The sequence below is a fragment of the Homalodisca vitripennis genome, chromosome 6 (assembly GCF_021130785.1).
Source record: "Homalodisca vitripennis isolate AUS2020 chromosome 6, UT_GWSS_2.1, whole genome shotgun sequence".
Lineage (NCBI taxonomy): Eukaryota > Metazoa > Arthropoda > Insecta > Hemiptera > Cicadellidae > Homalodisca > Homalodisca vitripennis.
The window spans coordinates 55557839-55573464 of NC_060212.1; the positions used below are offsets into that span (position 1 = coordinate 55557839).

At 34.9% G+C, this 15626-nt stretch overlaps 1 protein-coding gene across 1 annotated transcript in view; it reads left to right on the forward strand.

Annotated features, from left to right (window-relative positions):
* Window positions 1-13353, forward strand: part of LOC124364336 (putative ferric-chelate reductase 1 homolog) — a 28595-nt gene extending 15242 nt beyond the window's left edge. The window contains exon 4 of the mRNA XM_046819719.1: window positions 12639-13353. Within this exon, the coding sequence (XP_046675675.1) occupies window position 12639 (1 nt within the window). The 3' untranslated portion in view covers window positions 12640-13353. The remainder of the gene's footprint in view (window positions 1-12638) is intronic.
* Window positions 13354-15626: the final 2273 nt, after the last annotated feature.

A 15626-nucleotide genomic window follows, 5' to 3' on the forward strand; every position in this document is an offset into this window, starting at 1 on the left:
ACATTCGTTGCTTTACCTAAGTGATATTTCTAGTGCTGAAGTGATTCACAAGACAAGAAAATAAAATATCCCTTCTGTATTAACTTTTCCGTCAAAATCATCATACTGTATAAGATATTAGAATAACTAACTACCCCAGCTCTCCCTTATTTAACAGCTGTTACACTTACTTTGTCTTCTGTGGAATCAGCTGATAAAAAAAAAACAACACACCAGTGAGTGAGTTTATAGTTTTGTTTTGTTGACATTCGTTGTCGTTGATGTTAAGGCTCATTTAACTTTTTTATCGTTTATCACCAAAAAAGTGAAAAATATCAAAAAATGGAGTTTATAAAAGACAAGAACAAAAGGCAAAAAGACTAAGAGGGCTTGAATATTGTACTGTAAAAGGAAAATTAGTTAAATCAAGGCCTCTAAAAACAAGCAAGATGCTCCGGCCGTGCCAAACACAAATGCTTAAATAATGTACCAGAAGAACAACGAGAAAAAATCTACAACGATTTTCATCAATTGCCTTCCTTATCGGAACAACAGCAGTTTCTTGTCAAACATGTCACTGTGTGACCAACTTCAAGGAAAGTTACAAAAGCAGTGGAATCACGCAGAGCTTTCACCAAAAAATACACATTTTCCACTGAAAATGGCACATTTGAAGTTTGTCGAGAATTTTTTCCCGATACCCTGAATATTTCAGTCACTTATAAAAGGGGCACGTGAAAAGGTTAACTCGTCGGGTGTTCTCCTCCCCGATCTAAGAGGAAAGAAAGATCTACCAAACAAAGTAAGTCCTACCACAAACAAGTTTATCAGAGATCATATTTTGTCTTTCCCAAGAATGGAATCCCATTATGCAAGAAAGAAATCTAATTATCAATATCTAGAGAGTGCACTAAATGTAACAATTATGCACAACTTGTATAAAGAAAAATGCATTCAAGAAAACAAAAATCCAGTATCTTTTGAGAAGTATCGACGGATATTTCGTGAATACAAACTGAAATTTCACAAACCTAAAAAGCATCAGTGCAAGAAATGTATAGCTCTCGAAGAACAAAAACACAATGCTGATTATGTTGATAGTCTGTATATTGAGCACTGTGAGCGTAAAGAGGCAGCACGAAAAATCAGAGACAAAGACAAGGAAGATGCAAAAGAACAACAAAATGTTTTGGCAATCCAATCGGACCTTCAAGCTGTTCTCAACACACCAAAGGGAGCCAGTGGACCATTCTTCTACGTAAGAAATTTGGCTGTGTACAACCTAACCATCTACAATCTTAAGGACGCAAGTGTCACCTGCTGTGTCTAGGACGAGACAGAAGGAAAACGGGGCAGTACAGAGGTTTCTACCTGCATCTATACATTTTTAATGAGCCAGACCAATGTTGAATTTGTTAGAATGATGTCGGATAGCTGTGGAGGACAACAAAAAACTTTTAAATTCATTTTAATGTGTATGAATGTTATCAAGGAGCATCCCTCAATTTCGCAAATCGATCACAGATTTCTTGAACCTGGTCATAGTCAAATGGAGTGTGACTGCATACATGCAAAAATAGAACAACATAGTAAAAATGTTCCAATTTTTACTCCAGAGGGGTGGTGCCAAGTAATACGAACAGCAAGGACCAAGCTAAAACCATTTGAAGTGATGCCTTTATGCCATGACGATTTCATAGGTTTTTCTGTTGGCCAAGACAAGATTGTTTTTGTGGACCCAGAAAATAATAAAAACCATCTACCTTTAAAAAAGCTATTTGGTTCCAATACAGAAAAACTGACCCAGATGAATTATTTGTAAAAACAGATTACGCAGAAAATGCGCCTTTTTTTAGGTACGTTATAAAGATGAACAAAAACAAAAGGTGCGGGCCTTCCAATAACTCTTTAGTTAAACCGTACAAGACTAGATTCCCAGTAACGACAGCAGAAAGACCTTCAAAAACTCTGTAAAGATCTGCAGATACCACGTATCTATGACGGCTTTTCCAACAATCTCCCCTCTGAAGATAGTGTACGAGATGGCCTCCCAGAACCAGATGAATCTGAAGAATCTGGTACTGACTAATCAATGTTTAACCACGTTTAATTTTTGAAAATAATATTAAAAAAATTTCATTTGTTAATTTGATTTTAGTTGTTCAATTTTAAATTAATTATAATATAAATGATTGTGCAGATTCATACTTGCGTTGTTTTTTTCTCAGTACCTTCATCTCAGAAACCTATTTTAACACGTGAAAATAGGGATTATGCTTAAACAATAATGCAGATTCGCTACTTCATCGTAGCCTAACAAAATTGGTACGTATATGATAGTCACTTTGGTAAACTAACGAATCTGATTTTTTTGGTAAATGTAACCATTTGGCAAATTTTAATAATACTCATTTTTTACAGTGTTTTCCAAGGTTTAAGGATCAGTAGTTAAAGTATAAATAACAAGAATACCGGATTTTTTGTTGCACCTTAAACTGTTTTTCAGCTCTCCTGTAAAGTAGCCGATTTGCACATTCGCTACTTTACCAATTTGGTCACGATGTCTCCGCGCCACCCAACAGTTGGCCTCCACGAACATGACCCCAAAATTGTTACACATCAGATCAAGTTGTGTGTTGAAATCGTAGAGAGCTTTATAACCAATGTCAGAGCGAATTATTATGCTGTTTACATATATTTTGGAATTTGGAAAATGAGTTTTTGCAGTAAACAGCAAATCAGCCATGTCATGGAGGGCCTCGCGCTTACCATGGCCACCGTTGTATCCTGGACCTCCCCTGTAACCCCATCCCAGGTCGTTCGTGCCAACATGGATATGAATTATATCAAGACTGTAGCTAACATAGCTTAACAATACTCTCTTTAAGTCACGGATTCGAGCGCCTGGATAACATTCCAGAAAGGCTCCTTTCTCTAACAAACCAGGTCCTACATGACGGATCATTGAGTCACCCACAACTAGAACATTCTTTAAACTTAACTGGTCAGTAGTCACGACATTATTAGTTTCTAGTGGGGTAACAATATCTGTAGCGTTACATTTCTCTTTCTTACTGCCAACTTCAGTACCCATGCTGTCACGAACACCCCAGGAGCAGCCAGCGGCCCCAGCATTTAAGCGTGTCAAATGTTTTCTATTTCTAGTCTTACGCTTTCTTAGATTAGAGTTGTTCTGCAAGTCAGACACTTCACATGCTTGCACATTTTCATTTTTTCCGAAAGATGGTTCCGTAACGGTATTGTTCACAGTTGTACTAAGTACTTGAAACCTATTCCTACAAACTACATTCGGAGTACCCAACCACACCCGCCTTTTACCGCGTTTCTTAGACCTAACAGAGGTCCAATTTTCACTAACTTTTTTTTCCTGAAACTTGTTTTGTGAGTTCTTGACAAATTTTTTTGAGTCACTCATTTGTTCAGAAGGAACACTAGGAACTGATTCATTTTCAGGGCAGGTCAGACGAGTGTGCCTGCGTAACCCCCACCACTCTTCAAATTTACATAAATGTGAGTTGTCTAGGCAATAAAATTGTAAAATCTGCTTAGCATTAACTAAAACGTTAAGTCCACACTCAAATGAGTTGCTCTGTTGGAAACATGGCATTTCTAGAACTTTGTCTTTACCAATATTGAACACTTTGGCCATCGTTTGAGCAGAAAGAGCATTTGAGCCTGCTAGCGAGTCAAAATGGAAAGCTTTACATTCCTCCAGGTCACAAAATAACAGGCTCCAATGAGAACCAGAGTCCTGATTTGGGCTTACAGAGTTACTCAAACAACAAAATGCAAACTTTAACATGGGAGGGCAAATTTGTTCAAAGATGGCTGGAGCATCCACTGGATCGCAGAGTTTTAACAGATGTGTTTGAGAGGGTCCTAAAAATATTATCTCATCCTTATTTGTTACACTTGATGACATAGCATCGAAATATGAGTTTAAGGTGTTGTCATCAGTCCACAAGTTCCTGTTCCACGATGTTTCTGTATTGCTCTCCAAACATGCTACCTTATCACTAAGAACAACAATTTTACTATTTGCAAGAGCTACGGCATTACTTAAGTTAATGTTTTTTTCTGACAGCTGAAAATTTCTTTCTCTTGCATTTTTTAAATCACTTAAAGCTAAATTCGTTGCTGATTCAGCGTCTCGACATTGAGTTACATAATCTTGAAGCCTTTTTTCCAAGTTACTTATTTTATTTTTAAAACTAACAACTTCTTCATCCACTTCATCCTGAATTTTGAATGAATTATTTATTTCTTTAGCCGTTAGTTCCTGTTGAATTTCAAGTTTTGTCTTTAATGACTGTATTTCACAATGAGAAGATTCTAACACTTCACGCTGAGAAACAATTTCTGAATTTAGATGATCAGTCCTTTGCATTAGCAGCCCAATAGTAGATACCAGATCATTTAAGTCTAGATCAGGATAATTTGCTGTCAAAGAATTAATTTGGGAACTAAGATTTATAATCAACCCTTCCATGCTATCATCATGTAGGGCATTGCATTGATACTGACTTCTTGTCATTACCATCGTGATACTATAATACGAATAAAAACAGTATTTAATTTAACAATCTTATATACACAGAACAGGACAGGAAATTATTTACAAGTACATTAATTATATTACAACATATACAACAGCATAATAAAAAGTCCAGAGCCGAAATCTCCATAAGCAGTCGAAGCGATGAAACAATCCCGATGAGCCAGTTGTAGTCCACCTCTGTAGCGGGCAGCAGCAGTTGCAGATATCGCGCGGCGCCTGCAGCTCCAGTGATACCGCTGTGACTTGTGTGTAGTGCAAATAGCAGCAGGAGAATTGCAGGCGAAAAAGCGGCAACGACGATCTGGTGTTCGCCGAAAACGGCAAGCGCCTTCAGAGTCAGTACCCGCAACCCAAACAGGTAAATTTATGGCTCAACCGGACAGATTGGCAGCCTGCAGATCTGTGACGTCGGAGCTCGTCCGTCAGTCCCAGATATCAGAACCTCAACACGAGGTCGATCTCCACAGCAGGTTAGCACAGCACATTAATTTACTTACAGTTCATGCTTCACAGAGCGAGATACAACCGGTTGAACGTCAGTACCCGTAAATAGCGTTGCCAATGGCCAAAACACTGTACAGTTAGTACGAACAGTTTAAAACCCAATAAAATAACGAGACCAAATAAACACCAAATTTCAGTAGCAGCCAGTGCTACCAACCATGTAGCAATATTAGAATATTACATAAACAACCATTGTAAACATATCCCATTGCAAGGATTATTAAAATAAAAGTCGGACTTTTTAAAAATTTAAAAATGTGAAAGTAAAGCTCAAAACTAACTTAAATCTTATTGATGGAAAACCCTTTTATTCCCTTAGGTTCAGAACCCAAAGTTTCAGGTTAGGTCCTTTCACTCATAGTTATTGACGATAAATTATAAATATAATAAAAGGGTGAGACGAAAGGTTCAGCCAAATTCGATGTCGTGGAGGCCGGTCCTGTCTAAGTCAACAGCCTTTTTTTATATCGCTCCCAGCCTGAACTCCTATCTTTAGTGTAGGAATTACATAACATGTTCTAACCTGCTTATACAGTTATAACTTACGACCATATAACTTTTTTCTAGATTATAATATTTACTCTTTTTACCCATTTTTTTCTTTTAATTTAGAAGACTAGTTAATTTTAAATAAACGGTGTAGCAGAATGCTGCGCCGCAGTACATACTGTGGGTTAAATATTTTTCCGTTCAAATTAACCTCATATTTTCATCAACAAATAACTGTTCAGTATATACGTTCAGAATGCTTTTTAATACCCGGAAATAAAAAAACACTTCGATCTAAGCTGGTGTACACACCATTGTTTTGGTATCGTGTCTAACACGTCTTAGTCCTCTCAATTGTGCAATAAGAATGCCTCTTAACCTAGATTGCACTATATTATATAGAATAAGTGTCCGTCTTTGATGTCCAATTAATGGAAAGAGGTTGTTCTGATGGTTTGAAGTTTCAAAGCAGTACTTGAATGATAAAAGTTCTCATCACCGAGTTTTCACTTTCACTTTGAACTCTATTATTTTCGTTTATTCAAAGAATAAAAATATCACATATTAAAATATCAATTTACTTGGTGTGCATACTGTTTTATTTCATTCTGCAATTTTCTCGTGGTTACTAATAAAATCAGTGTAAAAATATTCAGTTACGCTGATTGAAAACCACGGAGAGGCAAGCCCAATCATCGATCTTATTGCTTCCTATTAAAATGAAGCTTTATAAAAATGTTCAAGTATATAAATAGGTTAGTTTATTTTTGACATTTCATGTGCACATACAGACAGAAAAGAAATTGTTCCAGATCCATGAGGGTTCTAAATTTTATATAGGGTTATTGTTTTATTACACATGTTGATTAATTTGGCAGAACAGAGCGGTATTATGAGGATATGGCCGAAGCTATAAACACATTAGCGTAAATACAGAACATTATTATCATAATATTTCAATGGAATCAATTCACTAATGGCAACTATTGTTCTTGCAGTCGACTAAGAGGCGGGCCATTGTTTATTGAATGATGTACTTAAGTAATAATGTTGATTGAGTGTAATCTTAATTGATGATATTAATTCAAGTCAACTATCGAAAGAAGTAAAAATTCTAATTATATTTCGATTACTATTTTTAGGTGTTCAACAAATCAACTTAAAATACCTTTGTTCAAATTGAAAGTTTATAAATGTATTATTCTCAACACAAAGAAGGAGAATTCCAATTTTTCCGATTTCATTTCTCTTAACTTTCTGTCATAAAATATTTTTACTATCCTATTTGTATGTATAGTGAAAAATCCCATTAATGCATTACTATACCCACTAAGAATCTGTAAAATCTAAAAGATATCTTAGGTGCATATAATTTTTTAATCATTCCATATATAAATCGACTTTTGCGTTTATAATATTATTAATTTCAATTTTGAGTATTAGCCATAATCGAGCCATATTGTAAATAATACAGTGGTATTATTATATGGCAGTTTTATAGTATGACAGTTGCATGGAATGAGAGTTGTAAGACGTGACAGTTTTGTCAGTATGTCAGTTGTACCCAAACGGGTGTATTTCAAAGTGAGTATTTAGCATCGTTTTGCAGGGTGTAATATTTGTGATTTACATAAATATAACTCTAAACAATAAAGTACTTACAACTCGCTTTGAGATATAAAATCTTTTAGACAATTTCTTGACAGCTATGGACGTATTTACAATGTGGTTATTGGAAGCTACAAGTACTGAAAATATAAATTAGTACTTCAAAAGTATGAATATCTATAATCCTGATTTCGTACATATACTGTACGCCCTTGCTTATTAATCACGGGTTACTATATCATCATATTTTCTTAATTATATTCATATTTTCAAAGGAATGATTATATCAATTTTAGAATACTTCTTCCTATCCATATATTTTGTATCTTGTGTCTCTCCACGGTAAAAGGAACGAACGATCCTCTCAATAATTTTACCGCCATTAAAATTGACTTTTTTACGGGCTAACTGCTCTCTGATTGTAATTGCATTGACAGTATGGTTTGTTGAGTTTCGTATATGTATCTGGTCACTACTGGTTATACGCCATCGCACAGATCAAATAAAATTAATTTCAAGTATCCAAGTATAAAAACTATCCAAATAAAAACTAAATTATTTGAGTTCATCTCTGCTGCCATTAATTTAAAAGTTATAAAAATCTATTATCAATATTATTTGTAGCATACGACGACAGATAGTATTTCTGCACAATAATATAAATTCAGAATTAAGTGTTTTTAAAATAATTACAATTTAATTTTAATATAAAACTGTCTATACATTATTCCTATATTATCAAAGCTGTATGAATGTAAACTTTTGTCTAAATCTATCTAATAGATTTTCATTGATTGAGTATCAACTCTATAAAACACCCAAAATCCAAGTGTCCTAACTTTTAAAGATCATTCTTTGCTAACGCTTGCATATTATTAATAAGATATATCATTATAATCAACTTTTAAGCTAGTAATTTTCCGATATTGCTTGATTTTATTAAGATTTTAAGATAGCTGTTTTATGTTTGGATTTTAAATCATTATTGTCTGTTATTATACATCGTAGATTTTAAAAGAAATCTTTTTTCTACAATTATTCGGTCATTTTTAATCTTTATTCTTATACGTATTTTTATGCGTCGTGAAATTTTCAGAGAGAGGCAGTATACAGTTAAGAGCAGAGTACAGTTGTGAGCAGTATACAACAATATTATGAAATGTGAACATTATAATTATCTTAATTATTTCATGAACCATATTGTTGTTTATTAATAATATTGAAAATTGCATTACCATGGAAATAAATAATTCCAGACTTGTATTAGATAGAATAGAAACTTGTTTTATTAAACTACTTGCATGTTTCACAAAAATATACAGAAATGTACACTAGCCATGAACTAAGATCGTTTGTTGGTGTCTACATTAAATTTGAAATTATAGTCTAACTTTATTTCCTACATTACAATAAATATAACAAATATAACATTCATAAAAATATTGCATTAACTAACAAAATTTATAACATACATACATATAACGTTGAATTGATAAAATATATTTAGCCCTATTTAAAATAAACTTAACCTTCGTTAAGTAAGGATTATATAATGTATTTGTCTAGTATTGCAATTGCAGCATATAATTTAACCTTTTTCATGATTGATAACAATAATTGTGCAGGCATTAGGCTCCTTTATTACTCCTAGTTTGGTTCAAGGGGACGACTACAGTTTTCTTTAAAGAAAAGTGGTTTGTGGTATATTTTGTTAGATTTAGTGCAGGCCAACACGTAGGCAAGCCGTGGATAAGGCTTATGGCAAACACTAAAGATAAATATTTGCCCAGATAAGATTTTGATAAAGAAAATATTTTGTTTATAGTCTCTATCCTGTAAGGTCTTGTTTTCCGGTTCGAAGTCTTATAACAGAGTTAAAAAATTTAATTAATTTATAAAATTAAAGATTGAAATCTAACAGGTTTGACATAAGACCACGATATATTATGAGATATTAAAGGAATTTAAATAGTTTGTGGATTAATATAATAACGATTCAAGTAAAATGTTGGAACACACATTTATGGTTAAATATAGTGGAAAGTGTTATAGTTTATTGTTTTTAGTTTTTTTTGGGCTCCTTACAACTGTTATCTCAAATATTTTCAAAGTTTTTATCACAAATACCCACAAAGTAAAAGACCGTCTGATATTCATTCCGGTTAGACAAAGAACAAAACGTGACTTTTATCAGGAAACCAAGGTTTGTAATTCTAATCAACTAAGCCTGCCCGTGCCTTAGTTGCTCAGGACATAATATTCACGTTATAACAATCTTTCAGGAATGTCTTATCTTCAATTCCAAGTTGGATTGTTAAATAATGTGGATGATATACAGACGTACACGCACGGTCTCTACGTTCCACTCGCCAGTCTGTTCAAGTCGGCTCGACCACTCTAGTCAACTGGCCCACAAACTTAACGCTGTTATCAACATTAAAGTATACCCTCGTTTCCTCACTTAATTCGTAAGCTCTTCCACTCCCTGAACCAGAATACGTTTTTAATTGAAGATTTTATTGAAGGGTAAAGTAATACAATTTTTCCGAGCCAGATTCAATGAAAAGTGCGTAATTTAGTGTGTTAGAGGGCAGCATAAAAAGTGTTTTCAAAATCATTCTTTAAACCTCTTTGCATTCTCTCATTTTGGGATTTGCGTAGAATGTTATGAATTCTTATACTTGCAATAAAATAACAAGCACAAATTTTAATAGTAGTTGGAATCTTACTTATGAGCAGAGGGTTATAAAGTTATGATTATAAACACATATAATCATAGAAAAATCGTTTCCACCTATCGCAAAAACACAAGTTATCTTAAGTATAGAATTATGTGAAAACCACAAGCACACATTACGCGCGCACACACACACACGCGCGCGCATTAACTTCTGTCAATTTGTTCATAATTTTTGTTATTGCATATCAGTGGGTCAATACTGTAGCTGGATCTGGTCGCTACTTTTTCTTCACTAAACCCAGCTGCAGCAGCCCCTGACTCGCCACACTGTGGATGGGACGAAAGCGGTCTGGGCCAATGTTGACACCTCCACGCCAGCAAGACACAACCACCATTACGTTAGTGGCTCCCGTAGCCTGCAACTAACAACAAAACATTATAACGTAATATAAGAGTGGATTCTTGATTATTAGGCATGCACAGAAGTTTTCTGATTCACGCCCTCCCACACTTTGCTATGAAAATTGTAATCTCAAGATACTCTAGTCTAGCTGTGGACATATACTTTTGTTTATGTTTTAACGTTACGCCCGATGAGTTTCTGAAACTAATAAAGTTTTAATCCACAACATTGTATTATGTTTTATCGTAACAACACTCATGTACAAAATGTTTGGGTCTGCCTACCTGCAGTAAATGTAATGACCGCCCCCCTACAAGCGTTCTCCTTGTTATTACAGCAGTGCTGAGCCGTGCGGCCCGGTACATCATGCTGGAGCACTCAGTATGCATAGATATTGTGTGGTGCTTTTCCAATCTACTGTCTGATATAAAATGTTTGAGTTTGCCTACCTTTAGCAAATGAAAAACGGGCTCCCAAGAGCGTTCAAGAGCTCCCAGTCATATTTTCAGTGATGAGCCTGAAACGCTCGTTTCTTGGTCTACTGGACGAAAGTTTAGCCTGATCAACTAAAACAAAGTTATATTTGCGTAGTGGCGCGCCAACGCAAAATTCGTCAATCGCCAAGGGAACAGAGTGTGTCCCCCCAACCTTGAACAAATAGATAACTTGGTAGTTGTTATCTGTTACAATGAAGTAGGCTACTGGATGACGAAAGCTGAAGTACAAGGTTCGTCCACCTAGCGCTGGGTGTGATGAGTCACGAACGGAACGTTGAGCTTAGGAGTCTCTGGTCTGTTTAGAGGAGTGCAGAGTTTAAGACAGATGACCGACCTCTTTAGCTCCGTGGGAGGATTTCCGTAATTTTTCTATATTTTTGAAGAGGTAAGGCAGACTGTACTTTTTAAGTATCTTCGTAATTTTGTTTCAAGGAAATTTAACATTTTTATTCAACTAAGCCGTTTAAACGCCAAAAATTAATTTAAACTTGGATCGACCGGCAAAGCCACTCCTTCATGAAAATTAAACATGTAACGGCCATTTGGCACATGTATAATGTTCATGTTAAGTAAGATATGATTTCATTTCTTTTTTAAATGTATGTATTTACGCTTGTTTTACTTTAAAGTGTAAATTAAACACGTAACGGCCTTTTGGCAAATATATAATGTTCACGTTAAGTAAAATATAAATTCATTTTATTTAAAATTGTATAGTATACCTTGCTTTACTTTACAGTGTAAAGTGAACATGTAACGGCCTTTAGGCAAATGTATAATGTTCACGTTAAAGGAAATACAAATTCATTTTATTTCAAATTGTATGGTATGGCTTTGTTTTACTTTACAGTGTAAACAAAAGCTTTAAATTCAGGAAAAAATGTAATTGTTCTTAACGATTTGAACGTTATACTGTAATGCATTTGAGCTAAAACCCATTGTATGGTTTTAATTTATTTATTGGTGAAATATTGTACTTATTGAATTTGGAAGAGAGTAACGTAGTAGTTATGGAATAAAAATGTCTAGGTAATAGTCAAACAACCAAATTATTATTTTTTTAATTGTTCAAATCTAATCATAAACTTTGATCACCGTGGTTATCAAGTTGTTTGATAGCAGTAATAAGTAAATAATACATTCAGACTTAAATCAATTTTGTTGTTATTGTTAAATTGTAAAACTCAGTCTATGTATTTATTTTATGTCTGCTTAAAACCTAAACCTTATAATTACCATTTAATTTATGTTTATCAAACGAAGTGTTTGCCTATATGTCAATAAATGTGAAAGTAGAGTAATAACATACAATTCAAACAAAATCAGAATAAAGTAACAATCTTGTACAGTAATATCAAGTAGTCGTGGGTCTATTTAGTTAAAGTACAAAGTATTAAATTTCTGTCAGGTCAAATGTATGATTCTAAACTTTTGTCAGTCAGTTTTAAACCTTGTGTTTTATTGTTCAATTTAATACTTTTAATGATAGTAAATATAATTGGTAATGTGTACGGTTAATAGTGTTTACTAAATGTATTGTAATATTAAGACCAAAATTAATTGGCGATCAGTTCATATAATATATAAACTGTAAAGTCTTAATTGAATGTTAAAAATTAACTCAAGATAAAAATAACTTGTTAGTTATAAACTTTGAAGATTTTGGAGCATAAAATGATAAGGTATCTTGATAACTACTTTATTCTGTATTCTTAAATACTTAAATGCTTATCTTATTTTATCGAATAGTAGATTGGTCAGCATGATATTTTTGATTATTTTATTGGCACAATACTATAATTATAATTATGAAAACTGTATTGTATGACTGTATGTAAGCACTGTTATGCTGTTTTACTGTTTATAAGGAACTGTATAAGGTTCTGGTTTTCGTTCCAGACTGTACGTCAGGCAAACTGCACGCGCCAGGACATTGAGCGGCACAGACTGTACGCGGGGTCTACTGGGAGCTTCGCTGACTGTGAGGAGTACGCGCACCTCACTTCCTTGCGTCACGACTTGACTGGTTGTGGAGTCACGGGCCTGAGAAGTGACTGCGACACGATAAGTCAAACTTTTTTAATTCTTGTATGGCCATACTCAAATATTGAACTTGTGTACACGTTAATTGAAAGCAGCTATGGACTTTGTGGACAGTTGCAGGACTCGCTCGCCAGTGAGTGTCTTCACACCAGATAGGGATTTTTGCCTTCGTATCTTAGTTTAGTTTTGCCTTAAAATTTATGTGTAAAATTTGTACCTATATTTATTTGTGTATTGTCTATGTTTAATGGTAAGTCTAGCATGGTGGCCACCTACGTCTTAATTTTCATGCCTCTTATTTATAAAATATTTTACCAAGAATTGGATGGTTTAACTGAAACTTTAGTATTTACACAATTGTTCTGTGTTTATTGGTATAACAACTAAGTGAAGTTTGGCACTTCCAGAACATATCTGTTAAATATATTACTTGTGGCATTTCAGGTGAAATTTTGAACCTCAGATTCACATTACTTAGTTTATATAAAAATAAAAATCGGCTCTTAAAATCGTGTTTTAAATTTATATCATAATCTTAATAGGATTAATAAATTAAAGTTATTGATAATTAGAACTTGGTTGTCACTGAAGTTAACCTTTTCTTATAATTATCTAAAAAGTATAACTATAGTTGGCGCATGCCGATAGTATTAAAGTACTGAGAATAGGTAACAACTACTCAGTTATTGTGGTACAGCAACTGCCAGATACTTAGAACATTTTCTTTATTTGTTATAAAAACCAAGCCTTGGCCTAATTAAATTCTAATTGAGAAAGCTATTGGATTTGAAATTTTTTCAGGTCCATAACTTAAGTGATTTTGTTGTTGAGGTTTGCATGCATGAATGGTTACTTATTAAACTAAGTCTGCCTTACCAGTGAGAGCTATAACAACTACGGGAGGGACAGGTCCCCGTATTGTCCCTAAAAGAAGTAACCCACCACGGGGCGGCGCCCTGATAAAAACCTACATTCAGCCTACACTTGGTATTGCTAGTAACCATAACACTGCCTGCTGACTTTACTACTTCAACCCCGCCTATGCAACCGACTGGGACTCGGGACATTACAAGCCGTGCTGCCCGGCACACCGTCCTGGAGCATTCGGTATGCGTAGATATTGTGTGTTGCTTTGTCAATCTACTGTCTAATATAAAATGTTTGGGTCTGCCTACCTGGAATAAATGAAGCAGGTGACCCCCAGCAGCGTTCTCTCTTTCATTATTCCAGTGCTTAGCCATGTAGCCTGTAACATTGAAATCAAATCATTTATTGCCAAACAACTTTTCGGTACAGGTATCCGTGATGTTTTTTCTTATAGATAGTTACTTTTGTGTACTAAATCTATCATTTAACATTGGTAAAAGCAAAATAATACATTTATTGTACTATACCTATCCTTTTCACTACTTCCTAATCGATACTAATAGTAAGGTTTTGACATACGAATCATTTTCAAGAAAGACGATCCCCAATCCCCACAAAATTACCGGCCTGTCTCAATTTTGCCAGTTATGAGCAAAATATTCGAAAAGCTTTTCTTGACACGAATGCTTCAATTTTTGAATAAACACAACCAGCTATCGGAAGACCAGTTTGGCTTCAGGAAGGGCAAGTCGACAATAGACGCAGTTTGTAAATCTTGTCGACATGGTTTTAGAGGGACTAGAACGTCGGGATCACACATTGAGTGTGTTCCTGGACTTATCGAAAGTATTCGACTGTGTTGACCATGTTACAATGCTTGACAAACTTGAATCTCATGGCATCCGAGGCGTGCCTCTCCAGTGGCTCAGATCATTTCTAAGCCATAGAACTCAAATTGTCCAGATCTCAAATAAATTATCTGAACCAATTCACCTGAGTTATGGTGTCCCACAGGGCTCAATTCTCAGTCCAATTCTCTTCCTGATCTATGTCAATGATCTAGGTTCATCACTTCTGCACGGAAGACTAGTGCAGTATGCTGATGACACGACTCTCTGTTTCACTAGCAAATCAAAATTGACTTTGGAACAGCATAGTTTTGTTGAAATTAACAACTGTGTCCAAAATTTTAACAGCCTCAATCTTAAAACAAATTCTGCAAAATCCAATTTTATAAATTTTGCTTTACGACCAGTAGATAGTCATGATGAGCCAGCTGTTATGTTGGCTGGCACTATGCTGGAAGAAGTATTATTGTTCGAAATTCCTGGGAATATACCTAGATCGAGGGTTGACTTGGAACGATCACATCGACCACGTTTGCTCCAAATTGGCCTCAGACATTTATGTTTTGAGGTCTCTAGCCAAATACTGCCCGACTCAAGTTCTGATGATGGCGTATTATGGCTTGATTTACCCCCACCTCACTTACGGGCTGGTGTTGTGGGGAGCTTGTGCAAACAATCAATTCCTGAGAGTGTTCAAGCTGCAAAAACAAGCGATCCGCATTATCGCTAAGTTGAAATTTAGAGAGACGTGCAAGGAAGCCTTCAAAAATTTGCAACTGTTGACGCTGCCCAGTCTCTACATCTTGGAAACAACTCTGTTTTGTATGTCTAAATGTGCCATGACGAATGGCCGAGACATACATATGTATGAGACTAGAGGCAGAGATAACTACCGAACTGGTAGACACAGAACGGTGGTTTAAGAACGCTTGCCTTCACAGGCAGGTGTTCAATTCGTCAATAAGTTACCAGATTCAATTAAAAACACTTCAACACTCAAAGTGTTAAAAACTCGTTTGAAAACGCTTTTTAGTGTCAAAAACATTTTATAATGTTGACGAGTATTTTGCTTATGATTGGGAGACCACCAATTAAAAAGACTGACAAAATTCGTCGCTGGAAGTGGGAA